Here is a 22,142-nt window from a genome sequence, read left to right as displayed (position 1 = left end):
TACTATACTGGCTCAGTTGGTAGGTTATGTGACTCTGGATCCTGGGCTAATGAGTTCAAGCCCCACTTCGGGCATAGAGCTTACTTGGGGAAGGAAAAAAAAGATATTATACAGAGTCATAGCATTTTTGAATATAGCTAAAATAAATTAGATAAATTTTAAGTGATGAAAGGGAACATGGGCCATTCCCAGAAAAGAGCATATTTAAAGTCCCTGAGGTGGGAGGCAATAAGTCTTAAACAGTTGGCTAGTTTGTAAAAATATGCATTGGCACTTTTTTTTTTTTTAAGATTTTATTTATTTGACAGACAGAGATCACAAGTAGGCAGAGAGGCAGGCAGAGAGAAAAGAGGAAGCAGACACCCTACTGAGCAGAGATGTGATGCGGGGCTCCATCCCAGGACCCTGGGATCATGACCTGAGCTGAAGGCAGAGGCTTAACCCATTGAGCCACCCAGGCGCCCCGCATTGGCACTTATTAAAGATGGAAGGCCAATTTTATTAAGGATCATCATGATAGGTAGGGAGACCACTGCGATGGGATTTTATAGTGAAGGAGAGAGATGAACCTCAACTTGGAATATAGCGTGGGCAAGTGTTGGTTTTTAACCTTCTCAGAGCCTGTTATCTGAAATCTGAAACCAGCCCTGTCTGTGGCAAGAAAGGAGTGACAGAACAAAGGGATCAACCACTCCAGATTTATAGGTGGCAAGTTTAATAACTGAGGGAATTTACATATGAGGCTTGTCTTGGATGGCCTCAAAACCAGTAGATTTCCACACGCACTCACTTGCTGAAATCTTAAAAGTTTATATAGACACCTTTACTGGGTTCAGTTATGTACCCGGTCCAGGTAGCCCCCACACCATGTTTCTATCTCAAGGCTGTATCCTTAGAGAAGTTTCTGGGATCAGGGAAGGCAAACAGAACACACTGTCTAAGGGCAGGAAAGGAAGTGAGGAGCCTCCAGTTGCCTGTGTCCAGCTCATGGACATCTTGATGACCTCCAACAAGTGGGATTTTATAGCCAAGGAGCAGAGTGAGAGTCAGAGGATGGAAAATGACTCTTAAGAGGAAACATCAAGGGTAAGGGGGCATTCTACCTGAACCGACCTAATGGGATTCTTGCTGAAGATAGATTGGGGTGTCCGGATGATGGACGATGAGGAGCCTAATCAGATATTGAGTGTGGTCAGAAACTGAAGGTGGGAGTTTTTGGTTAAGCTGATATAGCAGAGTTCTTGATAAAACTATGTTTTAGCAGAAAGTGTACAGGTGGGCCTAGGAGAGAGAGGATTCAGAAGTTTTACTAAAGTTTGGTCAAGCAAAGAAATTTTGTCACCAGGTTTTGCTTAGCTAGGATAAAAATATGAACTATAAGATTGAACGAATGGGTCCAGTTTATGAAAAGACTTCATATGACTATATGGGTAAGAGGTTGCATTTCATTTCTAAGTAATTATTACTGTTACAGCTGCAGTAGGCTATTTCTTAGGTGTTAAGTAAGCCTTGGGCTAAAGTGCTTCTTGTGGACTCTAAGTTTACTTTCAGAGCTTCAAGCAGGGAGTATGCTCAAACTGTGTTTTACTGTGTAAAATTAATTGGCTCTTAGAAAGCTGAAGGTGTTGAGGGTGCCTGGGTGGCTCAGTGGGTTAAGCTGCTGCCTTTGGCCCAGGTCATGATCTCAGGGTCCTAGGGTCGAGCCCCACATTGGGCTCTCTGCTCAGCAGGGAGCCTGCCTCTCTCTCTCTCTCCACCCCCCCCACCTGCTTCTCTGCCTACTTGTGATCTCTCTCTCTGTCAAATAAATAAATAAAATCTTTAAAAAAATAAAAAAGAAAAAAAGAAATAGGATCTTTAAAAAAAAAAAAAAAGAAAAAGAAAGCCGAAGGTGTTGAAAGTAGAAGACTGTTACAGTAGTCCAGATGGAAACTATCCAGGAGGCATGGTAAAAAGACCATTCTGAAAGATAGTGTTTACCACAGCCAACTTTGAGTGGGGGTGGAAGTGGGTGGTGATTTATAGATCGATTTGATATAAGAGTAGGAAATAAGGCCATAGTGCAAGCTTGTGTGATTGGGAAGATCAGAGTACTGTTTATTTCAGTAATTAAGTAAAAATAAAAAAAACTGAGAGTAATAATAGCAGTGCTTGACAAGTTATATTTCTAGTGTTGGAATGAGATCCTAAGAAAATGTAAGAACAGAGTATGAAAGTGAGGAGCGGTGTAGTAGTAATGATAACAGTTCGTGGTTTATCAGTGTTTTGGAGGATACCCAGTTTTTGTAAAAGGGCTCTGAATAAAGATTTTACAATAAGCAATACCTTTGGTTCTGATTCTGTTAGGTGCTTCAGAATCTACCAAAATACCTACAGTTAATTCTCTTTTTTGCCAGGTAACACCTCAGCAAGGTTCTTTTGTTTTTTTCATGATATTAATACTGTTGTTCTATTTTCATCTAAACTTTAAAACATGATACGAAATGCACATTGGAAGAGATATAAAGGCAGAGGCAGGCCTGCCACAGGTAGTTTCCCATTTTTCTCTGTGAAGTGTCTTGATATCTTCAAAATTAATTACAGGTGCTTTCCTTTGCCCATTAGGGGATTTAAGTCCTGCAGTGCTACTTACTATCCAGCAGTATTCTTTTACAACTTTGAGTAAATGGGTGTGCAGACACATGCATAGTTTGTGTCCACTGTGAATCCTTTTTTATATATCCCTATAAGTAAAATTGCTCAGCCAAAATGTTAGTTTCTTCCTAATATTTTGAGCTTATTCTTTAGATGCATAGGCGCAGTTGGATTTGCATGTTTGTGTATGTGTGTTTTCCTCATGATTTTACTTTTGGAACAGTTTTAATAAAATTTACAAACAAAATAAAACTCTGCATGGGATTTTTTTGTTTTTTGGGAAAAATTGCTTCTTTTTTCACAGGCTAGAATATTGGTTTACAGATACTCAGTAAAACACACTGAGAAATACAGAAAATCTTGGATTGTTCATTATATATAATATAGCATTTTTTTGTGTTCATGCAATAACCAGTTTCTATTTTTCAGTTAAACACTATGATTAATAGTATGTCATTTATTTTAAAAAATGCTGAGAACATTACTACTTTTTAAAAAATGATTAAATTTCATTTTCTTGGAAATAATTATTTAACTTAATATGGTGCTAAACTTTAATTTTAACTTAACATGGTGCTAATATGGTTTAACTTAATTGTGCTAAAATTTTTTTTTTTTTGCTTTTTTTTTTACATTTTTTCTAGTAGTTTGTTTCAGTTAAGAATAATTCTTTAATGATTGGGGAACCTGGGCAGCTCAGTGGGTTAAGCCTCTGCCTTCAGCTCAGGTCATGATCTCAGGGTCCTGGGCTTGTGGCCCACATCTGGCTCTCTGCTCAGCGGGGCCTGCTTTCCTCTCTCTCTCTGCCTGCGGTTCTGCCTACTTGTGATCTTTCTCTCTGTCAAATAAATAAAATCTTAAAAAAAAATAAACTATTATTTGTCATTGTTAAATGAAAAATAATACTCAGCTATTAATGAGCGTATTTATTTTGAGAAGGATACTTTCTGAGAAGGGATGTTTTAAATAAACTGGAGGAAGTACTTGGTAGGATAGCTATTATTAGTGCTGTACTTCATCTTGTGTTTCACATCTTTTTAATCGTTCTATATAGTCACACAGTCATTGTTACTTAGCATTATCTCACATTTCACCTTCTGTTTATTAAGAAGCAAGTAGTGTTTTTTCTTTTTAATTGACAGCAAGACCAGAATATGGCCAATCTAAATCATTTAGATTTTCTTTAATTATATTATGCTGACATTCTCAGGCTAACTCACCCTGGCCACCTAAAAAGTTAGTTTCATTTCCCACCACCAAATTCAATCAGTATGTATATAGGGAAATCAAATGGATTTTAATATTGACAAATACCAAACATTAAAAAGATATGTTTGAAAAAACATTATAAATCCCAAAGCCAAAATTTAGTTGTTTGACATTCTCAGTTTTAGATTATTCACACAACTACTTCTTTCTGTGGGTTGATACAAATATGATATGACTAAATCAGAATATGTAATTGAGCCATCAGTTCCAACTATTTAGGTTCTGCCCCTTCCACCATGGTCACTTATTGAATAGGATCACTGTTTTACAGATACCCAAGCAAAACCCTTTTATATCAGAATTTATAGTTATTTCACCTTATGCTTTAACCTACACACTTTCAGTATTAAGCAGTGATAATAGGTTTGGGGTATTCAGAGTTCAGCTTTGGTCCTTATCCCTAAGCCAAGGTCTAAAAGGAACGACGGAAATATATGTACTTACACCATTATAGTGTTTTTAAAAAGTAAGTGGAATAAGAAAAGAAAGAAAAATGTCTAAAAAATGAGGACTGAAAGAGTTAAGTTGTTTTGTGTTTTTTTTTTTTTTTTTTGAAAAATTGAGTAAGAGAGGAGAGGTGGGATATGTCAGGCAGAAGAATTAAGAGTTGTGATTAAAAAAAATAGTTGACAAAGACAGTGATTATGGACCAGGCCTAGGTGTTAACCAACCAGAGTTCTTCCTGGTTCCTCCTCTTAACTCAATGTGAACCCTCAAGCACCAGAATGTTCATGTGTACATGGCTGCATGAATGTACTTGCCCCATGGATTTGTAATGAACATTACATGAGAAAATTCGTGTAAAAGGGTTTAGCATGGTGCCTGCTACACGAAATCAGTGTGAGCTGCTGTTAGTAATCATCATCATCTTGAATAATGTTTGGGCAGTGTTTGTTTGGCTGCTGTGCTTGGGGGACAGGATATTACCTTTAACTCAAGGGCATATGTTTCATTATTACAGCTATTAAAATTTGAAGCTTAAAAAAACTCCTCGCTACACATTCATGGATCATTTTTGGTGGTAATATGTGCTTACACTGTTCTATTTTCTAAATTACTTTTCTTCATGATGCTTATATATCACAAAAATCAGAGTTTATAGCAAGAAGAAATCTTTAGTTATCCTTTTTACAGAATTCGGAGTATTTCTAACAGATGGATAATTTTTTATATATCAACTAATTTTGCTATCTTTTTTCCAAGTAAGTAAAACTTGCTCTTTGTCATCTTTTTAGAATTGTGGGATTTTTATTTTTGAATCATAGGCTTTATTTTTTATAATTTTTACCAAGATCAAAAGTGAAAATATAAATACATAACTGAAGTGCACTAAAACTCTTTGTCAGAATTTTCTCCCAACTAGAGATTTGAATCTAATTAATTTTAAAAAGCCTTAACCCCTCGGAATATCACATTTAATAAATGTCTTTACAGGGGCTAGAATGACATCCTCCATATATAAAGATGCTAAAACTGAGCTAGTTTTTTAAAATGTAACTGGACAAAGCCCATTTTTAAAATAGGTGTTCTTAGGAGAGTCTTTCAGTTTAAAGTGTTTAATAGCCACATGAATCGTCTGTTTAAAGGGACTGAAGTCAAGTGTGGCTACACTGATTGAAAAATAGAGTGTAGTTTTTCTCTTTTCTCCAGAGTTTTTCTTAGAAAAAAACAAAGCAAAATGGTTTGTGAGCTGTGTTCACATTGACAGATTTATTTATTCAAAAACATTTGAGGGCCTTCTGTGTACCACCCACTTTTATGGGTCCATTGATTGAAGAATGAACCAGTCCATTATTGGACATTGGCTTCTGACCTCATGGCATTTGCATTCCATTAAGGGAATGTAGATAGGAAATATACAAATAATGGGAAATTTCAGATTGAAGTGCTAGAAAGGAAATAATGTGATATTCTAAAGTAGATGTTAGGACTGTGTGCTTGGCCTAGGCCACTTGACATCGACTATTCAGAAAAAGCTTTTCTTAGGGTTTCATGTTACTTGGAGAATAGGAAGGGATTTGTCACGTTGACCTAAGAGCCTTCCAGTACAGAGAATAGCAAACACAAAATGCCCTACAAGACAAAAAAATGTTGGTGTATTTAGGTTTAGATATTCTTATAATGACATAATATGATTTTAAAAGATCTCTGACTTCTCTGGAGAATGGATTATACGGGCTTAAGAGTAGAAACAGGATTTGGTGGTATAGTGTAGTGGACTCTAAGCAGAATAATGGAAAAGTGGTGGTGGAGACATTTAGCATATATTCTTAATAAATGCTATTTGAAGCTATAGGAGTAGAAGAGATAACTCGGGAGAAGAGATGAGAGTTCCTGATTGAGTCTTAAAGTCTTCAGCATTTACAAAATAATAAATAAAATTTGAATAGAGAAGAGGAGCGGACATAGACTGAAAAAGACTTGCTAAAGAAGTCAAAACATACCTTGAGAATAAAGAGACTTGGAGGCCAAGAACCAAGTACTGAATATTCCTGAGAAGCTGATTAACATGAGGGGCTGAAGAAATGACCATTGGCTTTGGCTAATGCAGTTTAGTGGTGACCCTTATTTGGGTGGTTTCCTTGGAGGGAGAGTGTCATAGGCATTTTTGAGTGGACTAAAGAGTGAAGAGGAGATGAGGAAATGAAACAGTATAGAAAAATCCTTCAGAAAGTTTTGTAATGAAAGAGAACAGAAAAATGGGTTGGTATCCAGAAAGTCTGTGAGAGTCAGAAGGAAGCTATAAATTTTAGTTTCTCACCATGGGAGATACCAGGAGTTTGTCTGTAGGCTAATGGAGAGTGATCCTGCACAGGAACAGAAATTTACTGAAGAGTAAACCATTAAGCACTTTAGGAAAATCCTTGAGAAAGCAAGGGGAGATGGAATCCAAAAAGAGCAAAAGGGTAGGTCTTTGACTGCGGAGGGTCCATTGTTCTTTGGAACAGGGAAGAAGGTAAGGAATTTGGATAAGTGAAGACAGGTTTACAGATTGTTAGAGGGAATATAAGCATTCCTTTTGCTTCTGGTTTTTTTTGTTCTTGTTCTTGCATGATCTTCAGTTCTTTTTAATAGTTGAAAATTTTACTAAAAATTTTTTTATTTAAATTCAATTAATTAACATATAGTTAGAAACATATCTAGTTTCAGAGGTAGAGTTCAGTAATTCATCAGTCTTAATCACCCGGTGCTCATTATATTCCATGCCCTCCTTAATGTTCGTTGCCCAGTTACATCTTCTTCCTATCCCCCTCCCCTCCAGCAACCCTGTTTGTTTCCTGTAATTAAAGTTGCTTCGGATTTGTCTCCCTTTCTGATTTTGTCTTGTTTGTTTTTCCCTTCCTTTCCCTATGATCCTCTGTTTTGTTTCTTAAATTCCACATATGAGTAAGATCATGTTGATAATTGTCTTTCAATGATTGTCTTATTTCACTTAGTGTAATACCCTTCAGTACACCATATATAAATACCATCCACATCATTTCAAATGCAAGATTTTATTTATTTTATTTTATTTTATTTTTTTGATGGCTGAGTAGTATTCTGTTGTGTATATATGCCACATCTTCTTTATCCATTCATCTTCAATGGGCATTTGGGCTCTTTCCATAGCTTGACTATTGTGAACATTGCTTCTATAAACATTGGGGTATACTTGCCCCTTCGGATCACTACATTTCTATCTTTGGGATAAATACCTAGTAGTGCAAATGCTGGGTCATTGGATTTGCTTCTGTTTTCTTAATTAAATTTATTAAATGTATCACATAATACTTCTATACCTCAGTCTCTTTATCTGTAAATGTGAGCAATAATAATGCATACTTCATAGGCTCAAATAGGATTAAATTGATTAAAATAATGCAAGCATTGAAATAGTCCCTGGCATGTCATAAGCCACAGCGTAAGGTTAGCTAAGATGTTGCTATCTCTGCTGCATCAGAGGTCTTATCCTGAGAAAGTAGTTAGGATGAGAAGGCAGCCAGATGTGCAGAGAAATGCTGAAGATCTCTTGATCACATATTTGGAGTTTCTTAGTGTTTTGAAGGTTTCAGATTGGGTCAGATGAGAGGAAATACAGAACATAAGGATTCTAGTTTCATACTGTTGTGGGCAGAAAAGATAGCTTGGTATGATTTCAGTCTTAAACTTATTGAGACTTGTTTTATGGCCTAACATGTGAGGTATCCTGGAAAATGTTCCACATGCACTTACAAAGAGTATGTATTCTGCTCTATTGGGATGGAATGTTCTGTATATGTTAGGTCCATCTGGTCTAATGTGTCATTCAAAGCCATTGTTGCTTTGCTGTCTGGCTGATTTATCCATTGGTGTAAGGAAGGTGTTAAAATTCCCTACTATTATTGTATTGCTGTCAATTTCTCCCTTTATGTCTGCTAACATTTGCTTTATTTATTAAGAGAGAGAGAGAAGGAGGCAAAAAACTTACTGGAAGAATTAATAGCTAAAAACTCCCCTAATTTGTGGAAAGAAACAGACATCCAGGTCCAGGGAACATAGAGAGCCCCTAACAAGATTAACTTAAGGACGTCCACAGCAAAACACATAAAAATTTAAAATGGAAGAAAGGTGGGGTGCCTGGGTGGCTCAGTTGTTAAGCGTTTGCCTTCAGCTCAGGTCATGGTCCTGGTGTCCTGGGATCGAACCCCACATCAGGCTGCTGGCTCCGCAGGAAGCCTGTTTCTCCCTCTCTCACTCCCCCTGCTTGTGTTTCTTCTCTCATTGTGTCTCTCTCTCTCTGACAAATAAATAAATAAAATCTTTTTTAAAAATAATAAAATAAAATGGCAGAAAGTAATGATAAAGAGAAAACTTTAAAAGGAGCAAGAAAAAGCAATTACAAACAAGGGAAACCCCATAGGCTATCAGCTGATTTTTCAGCAGAAACTTAGAAGGCCATAAGAGAGTGGCATGATACTAAGTGCTGAAAGGGAAAAACTTATAACCAAGAATGCTCTACTCAGTAAGGTTATCATTCAAAATAGAAGGAAAGATAGTTTCCCAGACAAAAGATAAAGGAGTTCATCACCACTAACCCAGTCTTACAAGAAATGGTAAAGGGAATTCTTTAACTGGAAAGAAAAGGCCAGAAATAGAAGAAAATAAGAAAAATTCCACAGGTAAAAGCAAAAATATGGTAAAGGTAGTAATTAGTCACTTGTAAAGCCAATTATGGAGATGAAAATACAAAAGTAATCCAGTCAGTTATATCTAGAAAAAAATAGCCAAGGAATATGCAGAAGGAAAAGGCATAAAATATGACATTGTATATATAAAATATGGAGGGGGTATAGAAATTTAGTGCTTTTAGAATGTGTTCAAACTTAAGCAACCATAGACTTAATATAGACTGCTATATACGTAAGATGTTCTGTATAAACTTAGTGTTAACCACAAATCAAAAACCTACAATAGATAAACACACAAAAAAGATAAAGGAATCCGGGGTGCCTGGGTGGCTCAGTGGGTTAAGCCTCTGCCTTTGGCTCAGGTCATGATCCCAGGGTCCTGGGATCGAGCCCCGCATCGGGCTCTCTGCTCAGCGGGGAGCCTGCTTTCTCCTCTCTCTCTGCCTGCCTCTCTGCCTACTTGTGACCTCTGTCTGTCAAATAAATAAAATCTTAAAAAAAAAAAAAAAAAGATAAAGGAATCCAAGCACAGCACTAAAGCAAGCCATCAAACCACAAGGGAATGGGGTGCCTGGGTGGCTCAGTTGTTAAGCGTCTGCCTTTAGCTCAGGTCATGATCCCAGGGTCCTGGGATCGAGCCCAGCATGGGTCTCCCTGCTCAACGGGAAGCCTGCTTCACCCTCTCCCACTCCCCCTTCTTGTGTTCCCTCTCTTTCTGTATTGCTCTGTCAAATAAATAAAAATCTTCAAAAAAACAAGCAAGCAAACAAACAAACATGCACAAGGGAAGAAAGCAGGAGATGAAGAAAGGAAGGGGGATAAACTACAAAAACAATCAAAAAAGCAATTAACAAAATGGCAATAAGTACATGCCTATCAATAATTAACTTAAATGTAAATACACTAAATGCTACAATAAAAACACCTAGGGTGACAGAATGGATTAAAAACAAGACCCATCTCTATGCTTCCTAGAAAAGACATCAGACCTAAAGACACATTCAGACTAAAACTGAAGGGATGGAAAAAACTGCAAATGGAAGTGAAAAAATTCAGTATAACAATACTTATATTAGACAAAATAGATTTTAAAATGAAGATTGTCTTTTGTATTTGGAAGCATATGTTGTTGCTATGTTTGTTTGTACTTATGGTTAAATTGAATTGTAAAAAATTTTAGAATATAAAGATTAATGATAAAACAGTTTACAGGATTTTTATCTCACTCCCAGTCTTAACTATTATACTTACAACACCGTGTGTGCATCCAGCTTGAGCTTGACTATTTTAAGTTACATGCTGTGCCACATACAAATATGTATGAAATATAGTTCCTGCTTTCAAAGGCTTCATCCCTAATAGGGCAATTGCATAGCTAGTTCTTTATGAAACAAATCAATGTTGAAAGAGAAGGTAATTAAGATGAGTTTTGGTTCATTTATCATTTAAGTTCCTATACATCTTGGGTTTCTCACAGTACTTCAAAATACTGCTTTATTTTATTCCTGTGAGAATCCAGAGTAGGAAGGTATAAGAATCAAATACAAGTTTTTTTCCCCTGCCTAAATTTTGCATTATTTTAAGGGCCTACCCCTCCCAATTTGGAATGAAAGTATCATTAGGGAAGAAGTATTCTCTTTATTCAGCACCCAGACATAGGGCTTGGCCCATGGTATACTGAGGTGAATAAAAGTCAGGTGACTCTTCATTGAAGATAATCTCTCTAAAAATGGGATGTGGGGATTTGTCTGTTTTTATTTTTATGGATAAAAGAATTAAGATAGAGCATTGAGAAGTTTGCATCATTCTTTTTGTCACAGCCTTAACCAACCAAATTTGGATTTAATAAATTCATAAACTTTTACCTTTTTTTTTTCAGTGCAAACATGTATTAGCAATATAGCTTGTAATCTCTAGAGTAGTGACTCTTAACCTTTTAGAGGATTTTGTTAAGAATCATTTTTGAGATTATTATAAAAGTAGTAGACTATCTCTCAATAAAATGTAAGAGGTAAATTTTGCATGTAATTTGAAGTAATTCACAGATCCCCTAAGACCCATTATATAGGGGAAAAAAGTATGTAGGGATATACACACATAACTTCACCAAGATTAATTCACCTACCATACAATCACCTACCACACAATTCACCTATTTAAAGTGTATAATTTAGTAGTTTTTAGTACAGAGTTGTGTGACCATCCTTACAATCAGTTTTATATATTGAAGTATAATTAACATACAGTCTTAGTTTCAAGTGTACAATATAATCAATAGTTCTGTATTTTACTCATTGCTCTTCAAGATACATGTAGTCTCAATTCCCTTTCTTTATTTCCCACATACCCCAAAAGACCTCCCCTCTTGTAACCACCATTTTGTTATTTGTATTTAAGATCTTGGGGTTTTTTTAATCTCTTTTTCCCTTTGTCCATTTGTTTCTTAAATTCCACATTTGAGGGGCGCCTGGGTGGCTCAGTGGGTTAAGCCGCTGCCTTCAGCTCGGGTCATGATCTCAGGGGCCTGGGATCGAGTCCCACATCCGGCTCTCTCCTCTGCAGGGAGCCTGCTTCCTCCTCTCTTTCTGCCTGCCTCTCTGCCTACTTGTAATCTCTCTCTGTCAAATAAATAAATAAAATCTTTAAAAAAAAAAAAATTCCACATTTGAATAAAATCATGGTATTTGTCTTTTTCCCTTTCTCTGTCTGACCTTTTTTTTAACTCAGCGTCATACCCTCTAGGTCCATCCATGTTGTTGCAAATGGCACTATTTCATTTTTTTAATGACTGAGTAATATTCCATTATGGATACATATCATTCATCTATCAGTAGACACTTGGGTTATTTCCATGCCTTGGCTATTATAAATAATGCTGCCATAAAGATAGGAGTGTGTGTATCTTTTCATTTTCTTTGGGTGAATTCCCACTGGTAGAACATATAGTAATTCCATTTTTAATTATTTGAGGACCCTCCATACTGTCTTCCACAGTGGCTACACCAATTTGCATTCCGATTGGTAGTTCATGAGGGTTCCTTTTTCTCCACATCTTTAACACTTGTAATTTTTTGTCTTTTTCATTTTAACCGTCTGGCGGGTATAAGGTGATATCTCATTTTAGTTTATCTTTCATTTCCCTGATGATTATTGGTGTGAAAATCTTTTCATGGGTCTCTTGGCCATCAGTATGTCTTCTTTGGAAAATGTCTGTTCAAGTCCTCTGCCATTTTTAAATCAGATTCTTTTGGTGTTGAGTTATATAAGTTTATATAAGTTTTATGAGTTATATAAGTTTATATGTTTTGAAAATGAGCTCTTTTTTTGTTGCTGAAATTTTTTTAATTTTTTTTAATAAACATATAATGTATTTTTATGAAAATGAGCTCTTTATTGGATATAACATTTACAAATATTTTCTTTTCAGTATGTTACCTGTTTGTTTTGTTGATAGTTTCTTTCACTGAACAAAGCTTTTTATTCTGGTGTAGTACCAGTAGTTTAATTTTGCTTTTGTTTTCCTTGCCAGAGGAGACATATGGAGAAAAATGTTACTGTGGCCAATGTCAAATTACTGCTTTTGTTTTCTTCTGGGAGTTTCATGATTTCAGGTCTCATATTTAGGTCTTTATTTCCTTTTGAGTTTCTTTTTGGGTATGCTGTAAGAAAGTGGTCCAGTTTGATTCTTTTGTGTGCATGTCGCTGTCTAGTTTTTCCAGCACTATTTGTTAAAGAGACTGTCTTTTCTCCATTATATATTCTTGCCTCCTTTGTTATAGAATAATTGACCATATAAGTATGGGTTTACTTGCTCTCTGTATTCTGTTCTGTTGATTTATGTGTCTGTTTTTGTGCCATTACCATATTGTTTTGTCCACTACAATTTTGTGATATATCTTGAAATCTGGGATTGTGGTAACTTACAGCTTTGTTCTTTTTCAAGGTTGCTTTGCCTATTAGGGGTCCTTTGTGGTTCCATATATAGGACTATTTTTCTAATTCTGTGACAAATGGCTGTTGGTATTTTTATAGGAATTTGCATTAAATCTTTAAATCTAGATTGCTTTGGAGAGTATGGATATTTTAATAATATTGGTTCTCCCATTCCGTGAACATGGAATATCTTTACACTTGTTTGTGTCGTCTTCAGTTTCTTTCATCCGTGTATAGTTTTCAGAGTACAGGTCTTTTACTTCCTTGGTTAAGTTTATTTCTGTGTATATTTTGTTCTTTTTTGGTATAATTAGAAATGAGATTGTTTCCTTAATTTTTCTTTCTGCTACCTCATTAGTATAGAGAAATACACAAATTTCCTTATATTAGTTATATATTCTGTGACTTTACAAATTTCATCCATCAGTTCTAATATTTTTTTTTGATAGAGTCCTTAGGGTTTTTTATATATAGTATCATGTCACCTGCAAATACAACAATTTTACTTCTTACTTACCAGTTTGGATGCCTTTTGTTTCTTTTTCTTGTTGCAGCTAGGATTTCCCAGTGCTATGTTGAATAACCATAGTAAGAGTGAATCTTTTGGTAAGAGTGAATCTTTTTCACTCTTATCTTGTTCATGATATTGATAGTGAATCCTTATCTTGTTCTTGATCTTAGAGGAAATATCTTAGAGGATAGATCTTAGAGGAAAGCTTTCACCTTTTCACCATTGAGTATGATGTTAGCTGTGGGTTTTTCACATATGCCCTTTATTTTGTTGAGTTATGTTCTCTCTGAACCTATTTACTGAGAGTTTTTATCATGAATATGTTATCCTTTGTCAGCTGCTTTTTCTGCTTCTATTGTGATTACCACATCGTGTTTATCCTTTCTCTCCTTAATGTGATTTATGTAGTGATTGATTTGTAAATATTGAACCAGCATTACAGCCCTGAAGTAAATCCCACTTCATCGTAGTGAATGACTTTTTAAATGTATTGTTGGATTCAGTTTGTTAATATTTTGTTGATAATTTTTGCATCCAATGTGATGACCATATGGTGTTTATCCTTTCTCTCCTTAATGTGATTTATGTAGTGACTGATCTGCAAATATTGAACCAGCATTGCAGCCCTGAAATAAATCCCACTTGATCGTAGTGGGAATGACTTCTTTAATGTATTGTTGGATTCAGTTTTTTAATATTTTGTTGATAATTTTTGCATCTAAGTTCATCAGAGATACTGAACTATATAATTCTCTTTCTTGTAGTGTCTTTATCTGGTTTTAGCATCAGGGTAATGCTGGCCTCATAGAATGAATTGGAAGCTTTCCTTACTCTTCTAATTTTTTGGAATAGTTTGAGAATAGGTATTACCTCTTCTTTAAATGTTTGGTAGAAATCACTTGAGAAGCTGTCTGTTCTAGACATTTGTTTGTTGGGAGTTTTGGATTGCTGATTCAGTTTCATTATTAGTAATTGGTGTATTCAAATTTTCTCTTTCTTTCTGATTCAGTTTTTGGGAGGCAATATGATTCTAGGTTGTGCCATTGTTGACATATAAGTTCTTCATAGTATTTTTCCTATAACCCCTTATAGTTCTGTAGTGTTCTTTCTTCTTTTCTTTCATTTCAGATTTTGTGCCCTCCCCGATGTTTGGTTTGTCAGTTGTTGATCTTTTCAAAGAATCAGCTCTTGGTTTCATTTACCAGATCTACTGGGGTTTTTGGTTTTGTATTTTATTTTGTTGTAATCTTGTTTTTGCTCTGGTCTTCATTGTTTTCTTCCTTCCACTGGTTTTGGGTTTTGTTTGTTCTTTTTCTAATTGTTTTTTTTTTTTTAAAGGTTTATTATAGCGTGTGAGCAGGGGAGGGGGGGTGGGTAGTGACAGAGAGGGAGAGAGAGAGAGAGAGAATCTCAGGAGATTACCCACTAAGCGCAGAACCTGATGCAGGGCTCCATCTCACAACCCTGAGATATGACCTAAACTGAAACCAAAAGTTAGATGCTTCACTGACTGAGCCACCCAGTTGCCCCTTATTTTTCTAACTCCTTTAGGTATAAGGTTAGGTTGTTTGAGATTTTTCTTTCTTCTGCAGGTATGCTTGTAAACTTCCTCTTATAATATAACTTCCTCTTGCTGTAAACTTCCCTCTTAGACCTACTTTTGTTGCATTCCAAAGACTTTGGACCATTGTGTTCTCATTTTCATTTGTCTCCATGTATTTTTTATTTCTTCTTTGATTTCTTGGTTGTCCTATTCATTGTTTAGTAGCATGTTGTTTAACCCATGCCTGCCAGCTCCTTTCTTCCTGGAAAAGTCTCCCAAAGATCCCTGCCCCTCCAGCATGTGCTTTGAGATTAGTAAGCAAATCTTCCTCCCAGATACCCAGGCTTTTTTCAAACTGCTGCTTCTATGCCCTATCTTACTGGAACTGTTTGTTTTGCTGTTTCTTTAAGGCTGGGGGCTCAGTTTTCTCTCACCCTCACTGTTCTCTCACAAGCCTCCTGATTTTTAAAGGACCAGGTTTTAAGCCCCGCTGATTATAAGAACTTAAAAATTTGGCCCCTCTGGTTTTCTTTTTTTGTTGTTGTTTTTTTTTTGTTTTTGTTTTGGCCCCCCTGGTTTTCAAAGCAAAATATTATGGAGATTCATCGACCCAATGCAGGCTCCCAGGTGTGGGTCGGTTTTTCTCCTCTCTCAGGCCTGGGGTCTTTCTCCCTCACTGGATCCGTTTAGCTCTCGATCTTATCACTGCCCTTGCTACCTTCTTCGATGTGGCCTCTTCTCTACATTTAGCTGTGGAGAGTTTGTACTACCAGTCTTCAGGTCATTTTTTGGGTTGTTTAGTTATTTAGTTATCTAGTTAACTAGTTGTATCTGTGGAACAAGGTGATCTTAGAGTCCTCCCACTCTGCCGTCTTCCCCAGAAGCCTTCTCTTTTCAGTTTCTTGATAATAGCCTTTGAAACAGAAAGGTTTTTCATTTCAATGAAGTCCTATTTATTTATTTTAAAGTTGACCAATAGTTTTGTAGCAAGACCATACAAACCTGTTTTAATATTTTACTTTGTAACTTTGGTTTCTTCTAACTTTTTTATAGGTAATGATTTTACATGACTTTGGAACTGGTCTCTAGTGGGACGCTGTGGGAGGATGAACACAGAAGAGCTAGAATTACTGAGTGACTCTAAATACAGAAACTATGTAGCTGCAATTGACAAAGCACTAAAGAATTTTGAATATTCCAGTGAATGGGCAGATTTGATATCAGCACTTGGAAAACTTAATAAGGTATGTCCATTTTATCCATTTCATAAAAAGAAGTAAAAATCAGAAATCTGAATTTGTCCTTACTGAATTTCTCTAAAGGTTGAAGTAAAGAATTCTGAAAACATAACAAAAGTTCAGAATTACTTTTGGTACTGCTATTTTACTTCCTGAGTTGCCTACTTATACAGCCAGGTATATTTTTGTGGCCAGAACAACAACAGTACTTGAAAAATATAGTTATTCCATTATTGGCATTAAAAACACAAGACTAGGAAGCAAATATGCTAACTCCAAGGGATAACAAATTTCTGTAATTGATCATCAGATATGGTTCTGCAGTTCCTGACATCAAAATTTAAAACTCCAAATGGAATGTAGTAATTCCTCTGTCCTTTGCAAGTGTTATGTAGCCGTAGGGAAAATTTTGTATCCAGGAAACCCTCAGATATATTCAGTACTTTTTACAAAAGTGACAAGTTGTCGCTTAAGCCTTGGAGGTTCACCTTGAGTGTTTCTTCCAAAGATGTCTAGTTTTAATCTAACTCTGCTGTGGTGGCATTATGGATCAACTCATAGCTTTAAGTTTTAACACTTTTTTTTTGTTTCTTTCTTAACTTAGAACAAACTTTTCTCACCTTACATCTATAGTTTTGGGGATTTTGGAGGTGTTTGATTTCTTTTAAGATTTTATTTATTTATTTATTTGACAGAGATCACAAGTAGACAGAGAGGCAGGCAGAGAGAGAGAGAGGGAAGCAGGCTCCCTGCTGAGCAGAGAGCCCGATGCGGGACTCCATCCCAGGACTCTGAGATCATGACCTGAGCCGAAGGCAGCAGCTTAACCCACTGAGCCACCCAGGTGCCCGATTAAGACAATTTCTTTACTAATAATTGTATGTTCAGCTGTTTCATGTTAAAAGTTACTGGGAGAGCTCATTTCCTATCTTCTCCACTCTACTTAATATTTAAAAGCATCCCAATTCAATAAAAACTGCTTTAAAAAAAAAAGACAGGGGGCGCCTGGTGGCTCAGTGATTAATTCATTATTAATAAAATAAATAAATAAAATCTTTAAAAAAAAAAAGAAAAAATTGTCTTAAAATGTATTCTAAGGGAGGACACTATTGTTCAACCTCATACATACTATGGATAATTATTTTGTATCTTTAAAAAAAACTTTTCATTTTTAATGTGCCAAGGATTTATCTTAAAATTAGATGTACAAACTTTTTAAAAATTCTTTTAAGATTTTATTTATTTGACAGAGATCGCAAGTAGGCAGGGAGGCAGGCAGAGAGAGAGGAGGAAGCAAGATCCCCGCTGAGCAGTTTGATTGAACAGCGGGGCTCCATCCTGGGATCATGACCTGAGCTGACCCTGGGATCATGACCTGAGCTGAAGGCAGAGGCTTTAACCCACTGAACTACCCAGGCACCCCAAAGATGCACAAACTTCTGTTTGACATATTAACTTGTAACATTTATCGTTTGTGGTTTGATAAATTCTCAATTTTTTTACAGTAGTCTTATGTATGAATATGCTTAAAAGTCGTTAGTTTCTTTGTTGTTCTGAAGCTGAAAACTTATTAGGAACTGTTTAAAAGCAATTTACTAAATTGCAAAATTAATATATATAATTGAGTACGTAAGTAGTTTTTATATGTAATCAATAATTTATGAAAACATATTACTGTATCCAGATAATACAAAGTAGGATATGCAAGTCATTGAAAAAACTTACTTTAAGTTGAGAAACAGGCAAGGATTATATGTACTATATGTAATATAAATTTGTTGATGATAGCCTAAATACATTAATATTATTTTATGGTTTATTAATATACTAAACTTTCACTTCATTTATATAGGTTTTTCAGTTTTGAAATACTTTCAGAAAATGCTGCTTTATTTTACTTCTTAAATTTTATTTGGTATTAATAGAATTTTTTATTAAACATTTTGTTTACTAGATCATTAAATTTTCCACAGAGGTAATAATACTTTTCCTTAAAATATATGTAAATATTGGAGTGCCTGACTGGCTCAGTTGGAAGAGCATGTGACTCTTGATCTCAGGGTGATGAGTTTGAGCCCACGTTGGGTGTGGAGATTACTAAAAAAATAAATTAAAAATTTGTAAATATTGACTCCTGGCTACTGTGTTTAAAATTCAAATTAATATTTTGGAAACAGAAGCAGCTAGTTGAAAAGTATTTTTCATAGCTGTGTTCTTACTGGTATTTTGCCCTTAATTTGCTTTTCATGTATAGATTTTATTTACATTCATTACATCCAACTTAAGACTGAATTAAAAGCTTATAGTAGGAAGAACATTGAAAATGGTATATCTAAGTGGACCTCAGAGCCTCCACTTTTGTTATAAACTGGGAGATCCAGTCCTAAGTTTTCTACTGCAGTGCCTTTGGCAGGTCATTTTATAAATTTTAACTTCAGTTCTTTGTTTTGTAAAGGACAGGACTTCTTTTATATTTCTTCTAAATTCCAATTCTAGCATATTTTATTCTTTTCATTCTGAGTGTTTTTTCTGTAATTTTCTATCAGCACTTTACTATAATACTTGAAAGAACTTTCAAGTTCTTATTAAATAACTAATCTCCTTTGGGTGGTTTGTAAAATAGAATCTTCTATAAGTTCTACCCTGACTGTTATCTCTAAAAAAATGTTATGTTTGAATAAATGCAGTTGTATTTGACCCACTTGGGAAGTTATGTTAGCAAAAACAAATGGGCAATTATAATCTTAAGTAGATTCTTCTAAGCATTAGAATTCCTTGCTATCATATGATATACTAAAGCAATGGTTGTTGCTCCTGCAACTATTTATATTGAGATCCAGTTTCCTTCAGATCTTTCAAACAGTGTATCAAAAATAGATTGACAGATGACTGACATTAAAGATTTGCAAAAATCTAAATCATTGCCTCTCTTCTGAATAAATTTGTTGGCAAAATATTGTGTGTTTTTTTTTAAATAAAAATGATACTTCTGTTAACTTGTAGTGGGTTCTTTTTCTTTAACAAAATAATTTTTTTACATCCTCAGTTCTAATTTTAAATATGGCATATACTGATACATATAACTGACTAAAACAAGAATTGTTTGGCACACTCTGTGATTTTTTAGAGTGTAAAGAAGTCTTACAAGGATTTTTTATAATTCTGTGCTAGAAAATAGAAATAAAAGATATAATGTTTTTATTTTACTCAAATGAATTAAAATGTTTTCTTCAAGGTTTTACAAAATAATGCAAAGTACCAGGTAGTACCCAAAAAGCTGACCATAGGCAAACGCCTAGCTCAATGCCTACATCCAGCATTACCAGGTGGAGTTCATCGAAAGGCACTTGAAACATATGAGATTATCTTCAAAATCATTGGACCTAAGAGACTTGCCAAAGACCTTTTTTTATACAGGTAAGAAAAATTTTATTATTTATGTAAAAATAAAAAATATTTTAATTGTTTTATGTTTTGTGCAATAAAAGCTAAAATACTGAAAAGCCCTTTAAGGAAGTTTTTGGATGTCAGTGTCAAATATTTTGATATTAAGTACTTTAGAAAAATTTAGGATATTCCTTAATATAAGATTTTTTTTCTTCTATGTCATTAACGAAAAATTTTTGCTTAAAATTGTTGAGAGTACACTACTTTCTGCTTTTTTCAACTTGAGGACTACACTGAAAAGATATAAGTTACCTTTATCTCTCAGCAGCTTTCAATGTAGTTGATCATTCTTTCCCTGAAATAGTCTTTTTCTATTGGCTTCTATTCTGCAGTTTAATTTTTCAGTCTTCATATGGACATTTCTTAAAGCTTGCATAGCCTTGCCTTTGCCTTTATATTGCTTTCATTGGGGGAGCTTATCCATACCCATGTTTTATCCTTTAAGTGCTAACTCCCAACTTGGTAATCACCAGTGTTGGCTTCTGCTTTAAACTTCTGACTTACTCACCATCTCTGTGTGTTTCTTTAACTGAAGTTCACCCTATTCCAACCTAACCTCATTTTCTATAAACCCAGCCTTCTGCAAGTGCACTAAAGTTCAGTAAATGGCACCATTGTCCATCCATTTACACAAGCCTGAAATCCAAGGGGTACACTTAGTATCTTGTTTTCTTTGCCCATATTCTTCTTCCTCCCATGTACAATCTGTCACCAAGAGTTTTGTTTCATAGTGGTAAAGAACAGAAGCTTTGGAATCCAAATGGTTTGTCTTTCACTCACCAGCTCTGTGATCTTGGGTCATTTTCTTCACCTGTCTGTGTATTCTCATTACCAGTTTCACAGGATTGTTAATTAAGTTAAAAATGTAAATATTTATAAAGTACTTAGAACAATGCAGCATATGGGAAGTGCTAAATAAATGTTAGTTATTGTTCTCATAGATCTTCCAGTCCATCTACTTCTTTCCACCCTCACTGGCAGCATCTGCTCTAAGTAAGCTTTATCTCCGGCTTGGTCTTTGTCACTGGCCTCCTAACGCACACATAATATTGTTCTTATTCTTTCATACCCTTTTCTTAACACAGTACCAGAGTAAACTTTTTAGTACTTTATTTATTTTTTTGATTTGACAGACAGAGATCACAAGCAGGCAGAGAGGCAGGAGGAGAGAGAGGGGGAAGCAGGCTGCCCACTGAACAGAGAGCCTGATGTAGGGCTCAATGCAGGGCTCGATCCCAGAACCCTGAGATCATGACCTGAGCCGAAAGTCGAGGTTTAACCCACTGAGTCACCCAGGCGCCCCCAACTTTTGATACTTTAAATAGAGGTCATTCTCCTGCTAAAAACCTCCATTGACTTCTTCCTGCTACTTAAAAGTAAAATTCAAAGTACTTACTCTGGCTTCTAAAGTTTTATGTACTTTGGCCCTGCATGTCTCAATTACTTCCAATTCCTACTTTTTTCCACCCAATTCACTTTGTTCTATGATACAGATCTCTTTGTTTATACTTCCTCATCTTTTTGTTTGTTTGTTTCCCTCACCCTTAATGCTCTAATTCAGGTCTCTGATTAAATATCAAATCCTCTGAGAAGACTTGCCTAGAGAAGACTTACCTATCTGTAAGAGCCTTTCCTCTACATCTTTGTTGTTAATACCCTGTAGTTTCACTGGGACGTATTTAGAGGGTGGTATCTATTTATTTATCCTGGTTTGATTCATTGGGATTTTTACATTTGTGAATCAGTGACTTTCATCAATTCTGAATCTCTTCAAATTGCCTTTACTCCATCTATTCTCTCTCCCCTTTTTGGAACTATGAGTAAGCACATTAGGTCTTCTCACTCTGAGTTCCCCGTCTCTTATTCTCTCTTTCTTGTTTTCAAACCCCTTGTCTGTCTTTGTTGCATTCTAGATAATTTCCTGTTACTTAACTTCTAGATTACTAATTTTTTCTTTCTCTTTTTTCATATCTGTGTGAAATTTTTTCTGATCCTTATTAAGATGTAATTGACATACAACATTATATAAGTTTAAGTTGTATAACATATTATTTGATAAACGTATATACTTTGAAATGATTACCATATGTTTAGTTAACACATCCATCATAACTTCAGTTATGATTTTTTTTCTTATGATCAGAACTTTTAAGGTCTGTTCTCTTATCAACTCCAAATACAGTATTGTTTTTGTTTGTTTGTTTGTTTTAAAGACTTTATTTATTTATTTGACAGACAGAGATCACAAGTAGGCAGAGAGGCAGGCAGAGAGAGAGAGAGAGAGGAGGGAGGCAGGCTCCCCGCGGAGCAGAGAGCCTGACACGGGGCTCGATCCTGGGACGCTGGGATCACGACCCGAGCCGAAGGCAGAGTCTTTAACCCACGGAGCCACACAGGCGCCCCCAAATACAGTATTG

At 35.5% G+C, this 22,142-nt stretch overlaps 1 protein-coding gene across 14 annotated transcripts in view; it reads left to right on the top strand.

The window, feature by feature from the left end:
- The window catches only part of DOP1A (DOP1 leucine zipper like protein A), a 100,369-nt gene that overhangs the window by 10,257 nt on the left and 67,970 nt on the right, over positions 1-22,142 (top strand). For all 14 annotated transcript variants that reach the window (XM_044246526.1, XM_044246494.1, XM_044246485.1 and 11 more), the window contains exons 2-3: positions 16,094-16,284; positions 19,514-19,695. In XM_044246526.1, the coding sequence (XP_044102461.1) occupies positions 16,147-16,284; positions 19,514-19,695 (320 nt within the window). In that variant the 5' untranslated portion in view covers positions 16,094-16,146. The remainder of the gene's footprint in view (positions 1-16,093; positions 16,285-19,513; positions 19,696-22,142) is intronic.

Source organism: Neovison vison, chromosome 1 (genome assembly GCF_020171115.1).
Source record: "Neovison vison isolate M4711 chromosome 1, ASM_NN_V1, whole genome shotgun sequence".
NCBI lineage: Eukaryota > Metazoa > Chordata > Mammalia > Carnivora > Mustelidae > Neogale > Neogale vison.
Note: the sequence above shows the minus strand (reverse complement) of the source record. Positions and strands in the feature narration are given on the sequence as shown.